Raw genomic sequence first — 13,440 nt, 5'->3', positions numbered from 1 at the left:
CAGCGAATGCTGGCAGGGGCTCTTGGGAATTGTAGTCCATGGACATCTGGAGGGCCGCAGTTTGACTACCCCTGCTCTAACATCTTGGGGGAGCAGTTTTGATTGGTGGGGGGAGGGGTGTGAACCCCTTTCCCTTCCCTCTCTGGCACACCCCTTATGCAGATTGCTCCTTTGTGGCTGCTTCAAAGGACCAGATTACTCCTCTGGGGTATCAGCCACTGAACTCGTGTATCGCATACAGAAGAAGAGTTGGTTTTCACTGCCTGAAGGAGTCTCAAAGCAGTTTGCAATTGCCCTCCCTTCTTCTCCCCACAACAGCCACCCTGTGAGGGAGGTGGGGCTCTGAGAACAGCTCTGATAGGACTGTGACTGGCCCCAGGTCACCCAGCTGGCTGCATGTGGAGAAGTGGGGAATCAAACGTGGCTCGCTAGATTAGGAGTGACCCCTCTGAATCACTATACCATGCTGGCTCTATAGCTTGGCCCTTGGACTTCCAAAGAGTTGTATCATACCCTTTGCTACAGAAAGCCCTTATGATGATTCACCTCCCCAACACACACACACACCACACACTGAAGGGAAACTCCACCCAGCGTCTGCCACGCTACCATCTCTGACACTGTTTCTGCTCTTCCACAGCAAAAACTTCCTCTTTGTGAAGGAGTCCATCAACAGCAGTGAGTTGTCCTCTTCGCCACGCCACAACAGGTAAAGGGAACTCAAGGGGGAATCCAAGAGTGCTGCAACCCTGCATAAAGCTGAGAAGCATTTGTGTGTCCCTGCAAGCTGTGTGTGAGCCTTTGGGGGAAACGGGCTGGATGTAATGAATATGGTATGGCAGGGGTAATCGAACTGCGGCCCTCCAGGTGTCCATGGACTACAATTCCCACAAGCCCCTGCCAGCAAATGCTGGCAGGGGCTTGTGGGAATTGTAGTCCATGGACATCTGGAGGGCTGCACTTTGACTACCCCTGTGGCATGGGGTTGTTCTGGCACCCAAATGGGCTTGAATGGGTTAACGTTTCTGCAGGACATTAGAGATGGCTAGGCTGTGTTGTCAGCCATTTGCTGTTGCACTGGTTTCAGAATTACTGAGGATGCCGAGGGGGCTAATTGTGCCTGCAGTAGAATCATGAGTCAGTTGCGTTTTGATTTTGTCATAATCAGTCTATCAAGTCGTATGGCCTTTCTCCAGCTAAAGTCCACAGACCAAGGAAGGTCTGCAATAGTACTCCTGGGGATCTGCCGGAAAGAGCGGGGAAGGGAAACCTGCTTGCCCATTGGCCACTGGCAGAGAGTGACAATCGATGGGCAGAAATGTTTGAGATGGGATGGTCACCAAGACAGCCTTACCTTTTGTAAGGGCCCTACACCTCAAGAGGCCTTCATTGGCATGTTCTTGCACACACAACAGAAATGGTTGGGAAGTGCTCAAGGACATGATCTCTCTGCCACCACCTGGATGACCAGTTCCTTGGGCCCTGAGAACTACCAGGAAATTGAGCAAGAGCCCAGTAGCATCTTAAAGGCTAGGAAAATTTGGGGCAGGATAGGAGCTTTTGTGAATCATTGCTCACTTCTTCAGATACAACTAGAATGTGAGACTATCTGTCCTTATATCTCAGAGACTGGAGTGATTTCAGATGCCAAATGACAATAGCAGGTGAAAGATGTGATTGGATGAGGTGTAATGTACAGAGGAGAGGGATAGTAGTGAGACAGGAGATCTAGGTCTTGATTCAGTCCAGGAGGAGGATCTTCATGATCAGTTGCAATTTAGTAGTCTTTCTAATCTCTTTTTCAAATCCCTTTGTAAGAGAAAGGTCAGCGCTGAATGTTGGGGAATACAAGTAATGGTCATTGAACTAGTGGGGAGAAGGCTCTTTTTAAGGAAGTCCCACCTCCAATGGTCATGGGACTTCAGAAATGTATCTCTCAGTGACACGGTGTCTCTCTCAATGGCAGTGTTTGCAATTGGTCATTGTTGAGCTCCAGTCATCAGAGAAGGGGCATGCATAGGTAGTAATTAGTGTTGGTCTAGGATCTGGAAGACTTTGGTTCAGTTCCTCACTCTGTTGTGGAAATTTGGTGGGAGATCCTTGGCGAGTCACACACTCTTAGCCTGACCTACCTCAGGGAGTTGTTGTGAGGGTAACGTGGGGGAGAGGAGAACTATGAAAGCTGCTCTAACTGAGGAGAAAGACTGGGTATAAATCAAGTAAAATTTAATAATAACATAATAAGTTCATAGCCCACCATTCCTAGTTGGCTCAGGGCAGACAGCAATGCATATACAAGTCATAAAGTTACATTGATAAACAGTTATTAAATGTCTTAAATTGAGTCTTCTCATCTTCCTTCTCCAGCCGCAGCCTGGTTGACTTGTCCACACTGGAGAGACAAAACTACAACGGTGGTAACTACCTACAAAGCAGCCCAGTTAGAAGGTAAAAGGGTCTGTTATCGCTCTGGGAAACTGATATGGCAGAAACCAATTCTAAACAGACTTAGGTGTAACAAAGCCTGAACAGTAATTACAACACGGGAGAATGGCCTTCCATGCTTTTAAACCATTTCTCTTCATCTTACTCTTCTGGTGCAGTACACATCCCCCTTGCTATATTTAGATGCTCTGAAGATGGGGGAGGGAGGCCACAGGAAGAAAGGCAGCAGCAAAGCAGAGACAGGGAAGGTTGGGGGCCCTGTCCAGGAAGAAAAAGGAAAGCAGCAAGCTTTTCTGCTGCAATGAAACAGAAGTCTTATCTTTGATCTGCTTGGAAGGAGGTCTTGGGAATAATAAGGAATAGCTGGTGAGAGGGATAAGGAGGAGGGTGCAGCAGGCAGCCTCTTTTTAAGGGATAATAAGGCTCAGGGTTGCCTTTCAGGCGAAGATTCCCTCTGCTCTCCCCAGCACCCATGTTCAGGCTCAGCATCTTCTGAAAACAAATTACATAACTTATATGGTATCTCATAGGGAGCACAGGAGAACAGCGGTTTTATCCTCCCCTCTGTGAGAGTTCAGCTGAATGCTCCCAATTATTTTGTCTGTTTAGATTTCTATACCGCCTTTCCCTACGGCTCTGGGCGGTTTACAGAAAACATTTACATGGAATAGTATCAGTATCAATATAACAATATAACAACAATAACGTACCAACTAGAACTAGAACAGTATTTCAACAACAATAACTTTGACACTCCCTTGGTCGGTTCAACCTCTCAGTCTGGGGAGGGGGGACCTGTAGATGTTATGGGTCAGTCACCTCAAGCAAATGCCTGGTGGAAGAGCTCCTTTTTGTAGGCTCCCTGTGGGATTGTGGAAGTTCCGGCAGGGCCCTGGAGGTATTCTGCATGGAACCAAATAAAACAGTTTAAAAAACAACCAGTTTAGACCACTTTATTATACTACAATCGTTGTTCTGCATTGAATATAGTCTGTTGAAAAATCTACGCTGCAATGCTCTCTGCATGGAACAATTCATAGTCCTGCCCACTGTAGTTTTGCCAACTCTGCTTTGTTCTTGAATGCAGTCACTAATCTGCAGAACTAAAGATCTTCTCTTCCCCCAAAGTTCACCTTGGGGCCAGGTAACAGCACTATTCTGGGATGTGACAACTGGCAGGCATAGGCCATGCCAGTCAACTCACATGCCAGTCCCAGCTGGGAGCAAGACAAGCGCCAGCTGCATGTCAGCAGCAGGCATCCTCTTCAAGTTGTCATGCCCTAAGGCAGCTACTGCCTGGATGTCTTGGGATGGCCCTGTTGCTGAGGCCGACCTTCCTTGCAGTCCCTGGACTCATAGCCTTCTCCTTCTCCCCAGCTGGGTGACTTTGGTACAGAGCCAGCTTGGCATAGTGGTTAGGAACGTGGACTTCTAATCTGGCGAGCTGGGTTTGATTCCCCGCTCATGCAGCCAGCAGGGTGACTGATAAAGCTGTTCTGACTGTGCAGTAACATCAGGGCTGTCTCAGCCTCACCTACCTCACAGGGTGTCTGTTGTGGGGAGAGGAAGGGAAGGCGATTGGAAGCCCCTTTGAGACTCCTGATAGAGCTGTTCTGACCAAGCAGTAATATCAGGGCTCTCTCAGCCCCACCTCCCTCACAGGGTGTCTGTTTTGGGGAGAGGAAGGGAAGGTGATTGGAAGCCCCTTTGAGACTCCTGATAGAGCTGTTCTTACCAAGCAGGAATATCAGGGCTCTCTCAGCCTCACCCACTTCACAGGGTGTCTGTGGTGGGGAGAGGAAAGGGAAGGCGATTGTAAGCTGCTTTGACTCCTTCTGGTAAAGAAAAGCGGCATGAAAAAACCAACTCTTCTTCTTCTCACTAGGCCCTCTGAAGACATCTGCACTTACTGTGGCCGTGAAATCCGCAACTGTCCCAAGATAAAAATTGAGAAGCTGAATATCTGCTGCCATGAATTCTGCTTCCGGGTAAGGGCACTCTTTCACTAAAAGTGATCCATGCAGAAAAACAGTGTGAAGCAAAGTGGAGTCAGGAACCAGATTCACTTATCTTCTCCAGCAGGAAAGTCTAAGATCTGATAGAAGAAGGAAGTTGGTACAGGTGCACAGAATTTGGGATTGTGGACTTTGTAAAGATAGCTTTCCAGCTAAATGGCACATTAGCTGTATTTGCAAGCAGAGAATTCAGCATCCAAAAAACCGGAGCTTTTCATTTAGAATATAGCAACACTATAGTGCAGGGGTGGTCAAACTGTGGCCCTCCAGATGTCCATGGACTACAAATCCCATGAGCCCCTGTCAGTGAATGCATTTGCTGGCAGGGGCTCATGGGGTTTGTAGTCCATGGACATCTGGAGGGCCACAGTTTGACCACCCTTGCTATAGTGCATAAGACTTTAAGTTTCAAAAACAGCAGTGGCTGTTGAAATCTCAGAAATCAATGGAATGCTCTGTGGGATTTTGAGTGGTTGTGGAAGTGGAGAGAAGAGGTAAGAACAATCAGCATAGCTATGCGTTCTTCCTACACTGGCCATTAGAAGGCAAAACTGCATAAACAGATCCATGTGTCCATGACTTAAGGCACAGAGTGTTGGCACAGAACTGCACTTGGGTTTCTTTTTTAAAATGAAGAATTTACAACCCAGGGAACAATTGAAAGAAACAGATGGATCTCCAGATTCTAGAGTTAAAATGTACTTTGTATTAACTAAGTACAGGCAAGTAAAAAAACTGCTGAACGTGTATGCAGTCTCTGGATTTGATGAAGTAAGCCTTGGCTCACAAAATAATGCAGGAATAAATGTTGTTAGTCTTTCAGGTGCCACTGGATTTATTTAGCTGGAATTATATGTGATCATGTAAATTTAGACACCAACCCCCCTTAAGTTGCATTAGTTACTCTTAAAGGCAGGCTGTATAGAAGCAGGGGTTTGGTTCATTTAAATTTTTCATAGTTTTCTGTTTGCCTCTTGTCGATTTTTCTCACTCATTTTTATTCTTAATTTTCCTGCCACTTGCACATGACATACAAAAAGGCGCAAAAAACTGCACAAAGGAAAACGGGTGAAACAAATGCTCCCAACACGGGAAAAGAAAAAAATGGGACATATTCCCTGAGAATTACCTTATACACATCAGGTCACCAACTTTCTACCTTTCCCTTCATCAGTTATCCTCACAACAGTCTTATGAGGTTGCTCATGTCAAGTTACAGTAACTAGTCCAATGAAACCCTATGGCAGGGGTAGTCAAACTGCGGCCCTCCAGATGTCCATGGACTACATTTCCCAGGAGCCCCTGCCAGCGAATGCTGGCAGGGGCTCCTGGGAATTGTAGTCCATGAACATCTGGAGGGCCGCAGTTTGACTACCCCTGCCCTATGGCGTGACTGAGATGAGATTTGTGCAGGGTCTTCCAGGTGCCAGTTCAACACTGACCAGTACAACATACCTGTGGTGATACTACCACCTCCCCATTTCTCACTAAACCACACATACACAAAAAGAGAACCTCAGTGTCTTAATTCTGCCCAATGTGCGGCTCTTTTTCTCTCACCGCAGTGTGGGATTTGCCACAAACCAATGGGAGACCTGCTAGACAAAATCTACATTCACCGCGATATTGTCCACTGTGACAAGTGCTACGAGAAGCTCTTCTAAGTAAGTGAGGCCTGCTCTGGGGTGGGCATGGCAGGGACAGGGGCAATACATGGGAGTGGCCTAGAGCAGGGGTAGTCAATCTGTGGTCCTCCAGATGTTCATGGACTACAATTCCCATGAGCCCCTGCCAGCAAATGCTGGCAGGGGCTCATGGGAATTGTAATCCATGAACATCTGGAGGACCACAGGTTGACTACCCCTGGCCTAGAGGTCAAACCAGAGATGCTGGAAGAACCATCACCTGGGGCTTTGCCACCCTTGGCCTTTGCTGATTGTTTTGTTTGTTTTGCTACCTTATGGATGGGATCCGTTGCCACTTGTTCTCTCAGGGTTCCACCCCCCTCCCAAGTTTTCAGTCTCATTTTTGCAATATGCGACTAATAACACCTGCGTACCTTAGTGCCATTATATGGACTTCTGACATAATGGATATGACGTGCTTTGAACACTCCAAAGCAGCCTAAAGAATTCTTAGTAGTAATATAATCGCAGCAGGATGGAGACATGAAGTAGCTATGATGCTTCATATTGTTCTTCCAGACAGAATAAGTCCTTCTCGCTCACCTGTGTTGCTGCTCCATGGCATCCATTAGACTGGAGATGGCACTTCCCCTTCCTCGGCTGCCACCTGACGCTGGCAGATGGGTTTTGTAGCATGCCACACGTCCCCCTACATGGGGTATATGGCCACCAGTCTATGGTGCCCCATCCGCTTTTCTTCTGGCTTCATTCATTCATTCATTCATTCATTCATTCATTCATTCATTCATTCATTCATTCATTCATTCATTCATTCATTCATTCATTTATACATACCGCCCTCCCCGGAGGCTCAGGGTGGTTTACATAGAACATAAGAACAATACATGAAACAGTCTATAACATGAATAACCGTACAATAATATTAATAATTAATAGTTGTAACAATATAACAGTATAAACAATGCAACAGTGCAAACAGGTCCAGAGCACACTGGTAGAGTTTTGAGAGGGGGGGGGAGCAGGGGCCCTTCAGTCGCTGTTGGTTATGCCTGGTCTCAAGCAAATGCCTGGCGGAAGGGCTCCTTTTTGCAGGCCCTGCGGAACTGTTTTAGCTCCGTCAGAGCCCTGATCTCCTCTGGGAGCTCATTCCACCAGGTGGGGGCCAGGACAGAGAATGTTCTGTCCCTGGTTGAGGCCAGGCGGACTTCTTTAGGGCCAGGGACCATTAGCCGGTTGGTGGCGGTGGAGCGCAGAGCTCTTTTGGGGGCATAGGCAGGGAGGCGGTCCCTCAGGTACACTGTGCATCTTTTGATCAGCTCATCAGCTTCTTTCTCTAATTTTCTCTTAGAATTTCCTGGTTTGGAGAGGCAGCCAGAGAGAAGCCTGCCTGCAGCCCCGAACATGAGCCAGGATATTTCTAGTGCCTTACCAGCATTCATTCTCTTCTCAAGATTCATTTTTGGCCATCTTTTCCCCGGGGAAACTGATTCATGTTCACTTTACTGAAGGGGAGCGCATGCCAAAGAAATTGACGGAATCCTAAAGTGCTAAGCCAATGAGCTGCCTTCAGGGAGATCTGTGGGTGGCCAGCAATTCTGAGAAACCAGGAGTAGTGGGACACCCCTGAGGAGTGCCCCTCGAGTATTTTTCATTTTGCTTTAGCACTACTGCAGTGGAACTCTGAATTGGATTGGAAGAGCAATATTGGGGTGGTGGTGCTTAATTTTATTCCCTTGGGCTATTTACCCTATCAAAACCAATATTCCAAACTGCTTTTCCCCCTGTAGGGGAAAAAAGATATGTTATATATACTTTGCAACTGTAAGATATATTTTGGCTGGGGATTGCATTCTGAAGCAGGTGCTAGGACCTTTCCTCCTTAATCTCTTTGGCAGGGCCTGGGTCTGCAGCGTCAGCCTTGGCCTGCAGCCCCTGATATGAACACGGAGGGCTCAGAACGGGCCTCTGACCTCTTGATGCCACTGGACAGATTTCTGCATAACCTAGCACCAGTGGGGGCAGTTCCTATGCATGTTGGTCATGTGATGATAGAAAGCATCAAGGGATGACTGGCATGCAGGGCTCCAGCATCTTTCCTCCGGGCCTGGACCAATTTGTATCAAGGCCCACCCTGCCCAATACATGCCTACTCAAGAGTCAGGCAGAGTAAAATGGCAGCTAGGGTTAAAAAAATTCCTGGAGATTTGGAGAGTGGGATTTGGAGAGGAGGGGGACCTCAGTTGGGTATAATGCCATAGGGGTCATCCCCCAGAGCTGCCATTTTTTCCTGGGAAATTTATCTCTAACCTGTAGACCAGCTGTAATTTCAGGAAATCTTCATCTACGATCTGACCAGAAACTCTAAGCAAGATTCAAGCACGCATGGGGCCATGGGGGGATATACAAGGGCCTACTTTACCAGGACTTGAAACTGCAAGCCCATTACCATTGTTAGGTCAACTTGATAAAACCCAGGCAATTTCCGCACATCAGTAAATATAGCGTAACGCCAGTGGAATGGCAAAGTGCTAAATTTTATTGTGATGCCCAGCCCCTTCTCACCTTTTCTGCTGTCTCACCTTTGTCAACTTTTCGCGCATCTCACCCTCCACATCTGCTGCTGGAAATGGCGGAAGAGAGCAACGTGCCTTATATGCGTCACACTTCCACTTGTCAATCAATCCAGGCAACCAATCCCCTTTCTCCATGTTTTAAAGGTCCTGTGATGCCTGCTAATTTTGTTAAATTGTACTTCTCCGTTGAAATGCCTATGCAAAGAAACAGATACATAGTGCTTTTTGAACGCTACTCCTTGTGGGATCATGAGTCCTTGGATACTTTTAAAAATATTATTCCTGATTTTTTTTTGGGGGGGGGGAGAAAACTTTAGAGAGGCACACTTTCTGTTACAACTCTGAAAAAAACCTTTTTTTATTTCTATCATTGCCTGCACACTTGTCTGTCTATTTGTTGCTATTGGAAGTTAGCCATTTTTTAAAAGAAATTCCCAGCTCCAGGAACAAGGGAGAGGGAGTCAAGTGTGAGGGCGGGACGAGGCAAGTGCCTTTAGCACATTTGAGCCTCCATACCTCCATTTTGCTGGTTGCCAGCTGGTTGTTCTCCCTTAGCTAGCACTAAATATGCAATTCCTGAACTTGCACTTTAAAATGGAGGATGTAGCCAGCTGGTTACTGCCCAGATGCTGGAAGTTAGCGACGTCATAAGGGAGGGCCGAAATATAATGTCTTCTTTTGGCAAACGTTACACTACATTTATCGGGTGCGGAAATGCCTCGTCTCCAAGTAGTGGAAGGAGATCTCCCAGAATTACAACTGGTCTCCAGGTTACAGAGATAAATTTCGATTGGAAAATGGCAACTTTTGAGGGTGGCTTCTATGGCATTATATCCTTGTTGGGTCTACTTAGTGACAGGAATCCAGTGGCACCTTAAAGACAAGCACAAGCTTTCCAGAGTCACAGAATAATTGTTAGTCTTTAAGGTAACACTTAATTCCTGTTTTATTTTGCTGAAATAGATTAATATAGATAATCTGAATCTTCTTATGTCGATACAGAAATGAAGTTTTCAACAGAGTTGGATTGTGTATCCAGTTGCAATCTAAGGAGTGTGCAGAAAACAACAGTGCTGGACATGCATTTGTGAAAAAGCTTCGCTTTCCTCTGCTTGTTTTTCTAAAGAGGCTCATCATAAAACAAGTATAGAAGTGACCTAACTCTAGTATAGCAGAACTGTTGCAAAGATTAATGAGATACTGATTGTTAAGCTTTTGGCAAAGGAGAAATGACACATTTAAAAAACAAACAAACAACCCACATGGTTGTTTTCTAGACAAAACTTTGATTTCCTTTCATTTGACCTATAGATCTTTTCAAAGTATCTCCAGAACTTCCAAAATCACCAGTCCTTAGGGATGAAATTTGATAAGACAGATGGCTGGGCAACTTTGGAATCTTGTTTTCATCTTTGGTCAACACTGAACTTTTGGGCTGACTTCCTCCCTGCAGGTCTCCCTCTCCTTGGGTTCTGAAAGGTGTTCTCTAAAAACTTGAGTGTGTGCTTTTCCCAGCCACAGGTGAAGTTTCAGAAGCTGTCTAAGGCAGGGGTAGTCAACCTGTGGTCCTCCAGATGTTCATGGACTACAATTCCCATGAGCCACTGCCAGGGGCTCATGGGAATTGTAGTCCATGAACATCTGGAGGACCACAGGTTGACTACCCCTGGACTAAGGGATTGTTTGGTTTGCTCAAGAAACTGTTTTGGGAAGAGACTGCTGGGGAGGCCATTCTAGACTGTAGTTTTGTCTTAGTTTGCCAGTTTGTTTTCTTTGCAACAAATTCTTAACCTCCACACATAGTTCTAATAAACAATAAGTGTTCAAAGAGCGGACCCAGAGTTCTCCATTTAATAGTCTGTGTAGTTTATCCCTCTGTGCTCTTCTAGAAACACAGCAATCTTTAAAAAATTGGCTAGTTCATACTGCAGCCATTAGAACTGGCTTAGGAACTGGAAGAAAGGATTCCTACTCCTCCCACAACCGCTATTAAACTCACAAGCTGATTTGGGCCAAACTTACAATACCGGATTGTTGTGCAATACAAAAGCAAGGACCAGTGAGCAGAGACCAGCCAGTGGAACCAAAAGATGACGACTCGGGAAACCTGTTCTTCTCATTAGTATGCAGAGTTCTATTCTGTGATTCAGATGAGAAAAATTAAAGAACAAATGGGCAGAATACAGGAACAGGATGTGAACAGGATGTGTAAAGACATATCGGCTTCAATTCAGCGATAATCAGAATCTAACTATGCACGTGGAAATAGCCCTTGATACAGCGGTGCATAGAGTTACATGTATTGGTTTCAATGTAAAGGTATCTATTTTGACTTGGGAGCACTGAAGTTTTACACAACTGCGGCCCTCCAGATGTCCATGGACTACAATTCCCAGGAGCCCCCTGCCAGCATTCGCTGGCAGGGGGCTCCTGGGAATTGTAGTCCATGGACATCTGGAGGGCCGCAGTTTGACTACCCCTGTTACACACTCTCCCCAATCCTCCACATTTCCCAGTTAAGGGGGGGGGGGGGAGAATCATGTTCAAACAAATTACACAGATGACCTGATTCCAATGGTAACGAGAATGAAATTTTACTTACAAAATAGAAGCACATCTCATGTGACATGCTCAAGTAGGTACATTTAACTTATTTTGAAAGAATTTATGTCAAAAAGGTTAACTTTCTACAGCTCCCAGCCCAGGTAAGAGAGAGAAGAGGGGCCCCATATAAGATGAAACAGAAGACAACAACCAAAAAGGCTCAACATCTTACCTTATAGAGGGTGGAGCCAAGTGGATCTGGGGGAGAGAATTCTCTCAACCTTTTCCCCCCAGATCCTATTGCATAGATGGTTCTTTTGTAGTATTTGATGAAAGCACTTATTCACATCAGTAATACTGAAGGGCAAAAGAGAGCAAGTTTGGTGTAGTGGTTAGGAGTGCGGACTTCTAATCTGGCATGCCAGGTTCGATTCTGCACTCCCCCACGTGCAACCAGCTGGGTGACCTTGGGCTCACCACGGCACTGATAAAACTGTTCTGACCAAGCAGTGATATCAGGGCTCTCTCAGCCTCACCCACCCCACAGGGTGTCTGTTGTGGGGAGAGGAATGGGAAGGCGACTGTAAGCCGCTTTGAGCCTCCTTCGGTTAGGGAAAAGCGGCATATAAGAACCAACCCTTTACTTCTTCAAAAAAAGATGCATATGTAGTGAGGAACTGGAGCCTACAGCAAAATCTTGGCAGTCAGGGGTGGGTGGGTCAGAGGTGTGGCAAACCCTAGCTTTGTCTGAATTCTGTGAGAAAAAAGTTAACACCAGAGCTGGTTTTAAACTTCTGATCCTCAGACTAGTTTTAGAGACTGAGTTATATAGTCTAGATTGCAATCTAGAGCAGATAAATAGGATATAAACGTTTCTCTGGGTTTTTTGTTTTCTTTTAAACAATGCAATGTTTTGATGGAATGTTTATTTTTAAAACAAAATCAAAAATCTGACTGTAGTGAGTTCCCTTAATTTTTAGAAAAGAAATTAACAGAATGGGAGGGGAAGGGAGGAGGAAGAGCACATGGCAGCCCTTCAGAGCATTTCTCAACACCTCCCCACCCCTGTGTGTGTGACGCACATGTGATAGGAAAATTGGGGGGAAGTGGCTTGGCGTCATCCACAAGAAAGACTTGTCAATAGTTCAGACACTAACACTGAACCCAAATTCTCACAAGACTTTTTTTTTTGTGTGTGTGTGGGGGGGGCTTATAAAAAAATCAAATGTTTAAAAACTACTGGAGCTTACACAAAAACCAAAGGCAGGAAAACCTAAGATGGGTTTTTGGAAGTCAGAGCAGCTTTCAAAATCTCTTACAATTTCAAAAGGCACCCCCTGCCTGAAACTGACCAATAAGCAGACACTGTGGCTCAGTGTTGGTGATGGAGGCATGGCGGGGGGGGGGGGGAGAATCCCATGGGGGTCATTCTGCTTGTAAATTTCCTTTGGCCTGGGAGCCAAAAAAGGGGGGAAACAGGGCAATAGGACTTTTTTAAAAAGTGCAAATACAGCAAAGGGAAAACAAATTGAGCCCTGTAGGGAGCTAAATCCACGGAGGAGTCAAATGAAAGCCCAACCCATCTGCAATGTGAAAGTGAATCGGCAAGCAGAAGATAAAAATACACCTGAGGGGAATGCATGGTAAAAGCAAAGGTAAACACGAGTGCACAAAAGGCTAAGGTTTGCGTTGTATTTAACCCACACCCTAGGACTATGCATACACATCAGAAAAGATTGCACGCAAACCTTTTCCTGGATAAAATCATATGTGGCGTTGTTATCAAGGTTGCTTCTTGGCAGTATATTATCCACGAATACTTGAACATCAGTAATAAGGAGGGAGGCAATATGCAAAGGAACTGAAAGAGATCAAAGCTACAGCCTGCTACAGATTATTTTAATTATGGAGTTAATGTTAGAAATTCAGGAAGAGCTGAGAAGCATTTAGATACAATAAAGGAGGAGATTAGCTCATGTCAAGTACATATGCATTTGCCTGCATTATCGAGTGTGTGAAGCAGCCTAGAAACCTAATACAGAATATAGGCAAATATCCAACCATAAACAGATTTTTCCATTTCCTGTTCCAGTGTAGCCCACTAGCTGCTGCCTCTTCCAAATTTAGTTGCTGGAGATCAGCCAGTCTCCCTCCCTCCCTGTTAAAGTGGGCATTCAAATTTTAATTATTTATTAATTATATTTATATACCGCCCTC

The 13,440-nt window shown here is 45.6% G+C and overlaps 1 protein-coding gene and 1 long non-coding RNA gene across 16 annotated transcripts in view; one reads left to right on the top strand and one right to left on the bottom strand.

Moving 5' to 3' along the window:
* ZNF185 (zinc finger protein 185 with LIM domain) overlaps positions 1 to 10,507 on the top strand; it is an 87,600-nt gene extending 77,093 nt beyond the window's left edge. For 14 of the 15 annotated variants that reach the window (XM_077308949.1, XM_077308943.1, XM_077308950.1 and 11 more), the window contains 5 exons: positions 641 to 709; positions 2,368 to 2,448; positions 4,331 to 4,433; positions 6,026 to 6,124; positions 7,455 to 10,507. In XM_077308949.1, coding sequence (XP_077165064.1) covers positions 641 to 709; positions 2,368 to 2,448; positions 4,331 to 4,433; positions 6,026 to 6,124 — 352 coding nt within the window. In that variant the 3' untranslated portion in view covers positions 7,455 to 10,507. The remainder of the gene's footprint in view (positions 1 to 640; positions 710 to 2,367; positions 2,449 to 4,330; positions 4,434 to 6,025; positions 6,125 to 7,454) is intronic. The other variant, XR_013226375.1, reaches the window with a different exon arrangement.
* LOC143823083 (uncharacterized) overlaps positions 8,736 to 13,440 on the bottom strand; it is a 7,023-nt gene continuing 2,318 nt past the window's right edge. Inside the window, exons 2-3 of the long non-coding RNA XR_013226376.1 lie at positions 10,702 to 10,818; positions 8,736 to 8,874 (exon numbers count right to left, since the gene is read on the bottom strand). This is a non-coding gene — a long non-coding RNA (uncharacterized LOC143823083). The remainder of the gene's footprint in view (positions 8,875 to 10,701; positions 10,819 to 13,440) is intronic.

Source organism: Paroedura picta, chromosome 13 (genome assembly GCF_049243985.1).
Source record: "Paroedura picta isolate Pp20150507F chromosome 13, Ppicta_v3.0, whole genome shotgun sequence".
NCBI classification, from domain to species: Eukaryota; Metazoa; Chordata; class Lepidosauria; order Squamata; family Gekkonidae; genus Paroedura; species Paroedura picta.
The sequence above is the reverse complement of the archived record's forward strand: the minus strand, read 5'-3'. Positions and strand labels throughout refer to the sequence as shown.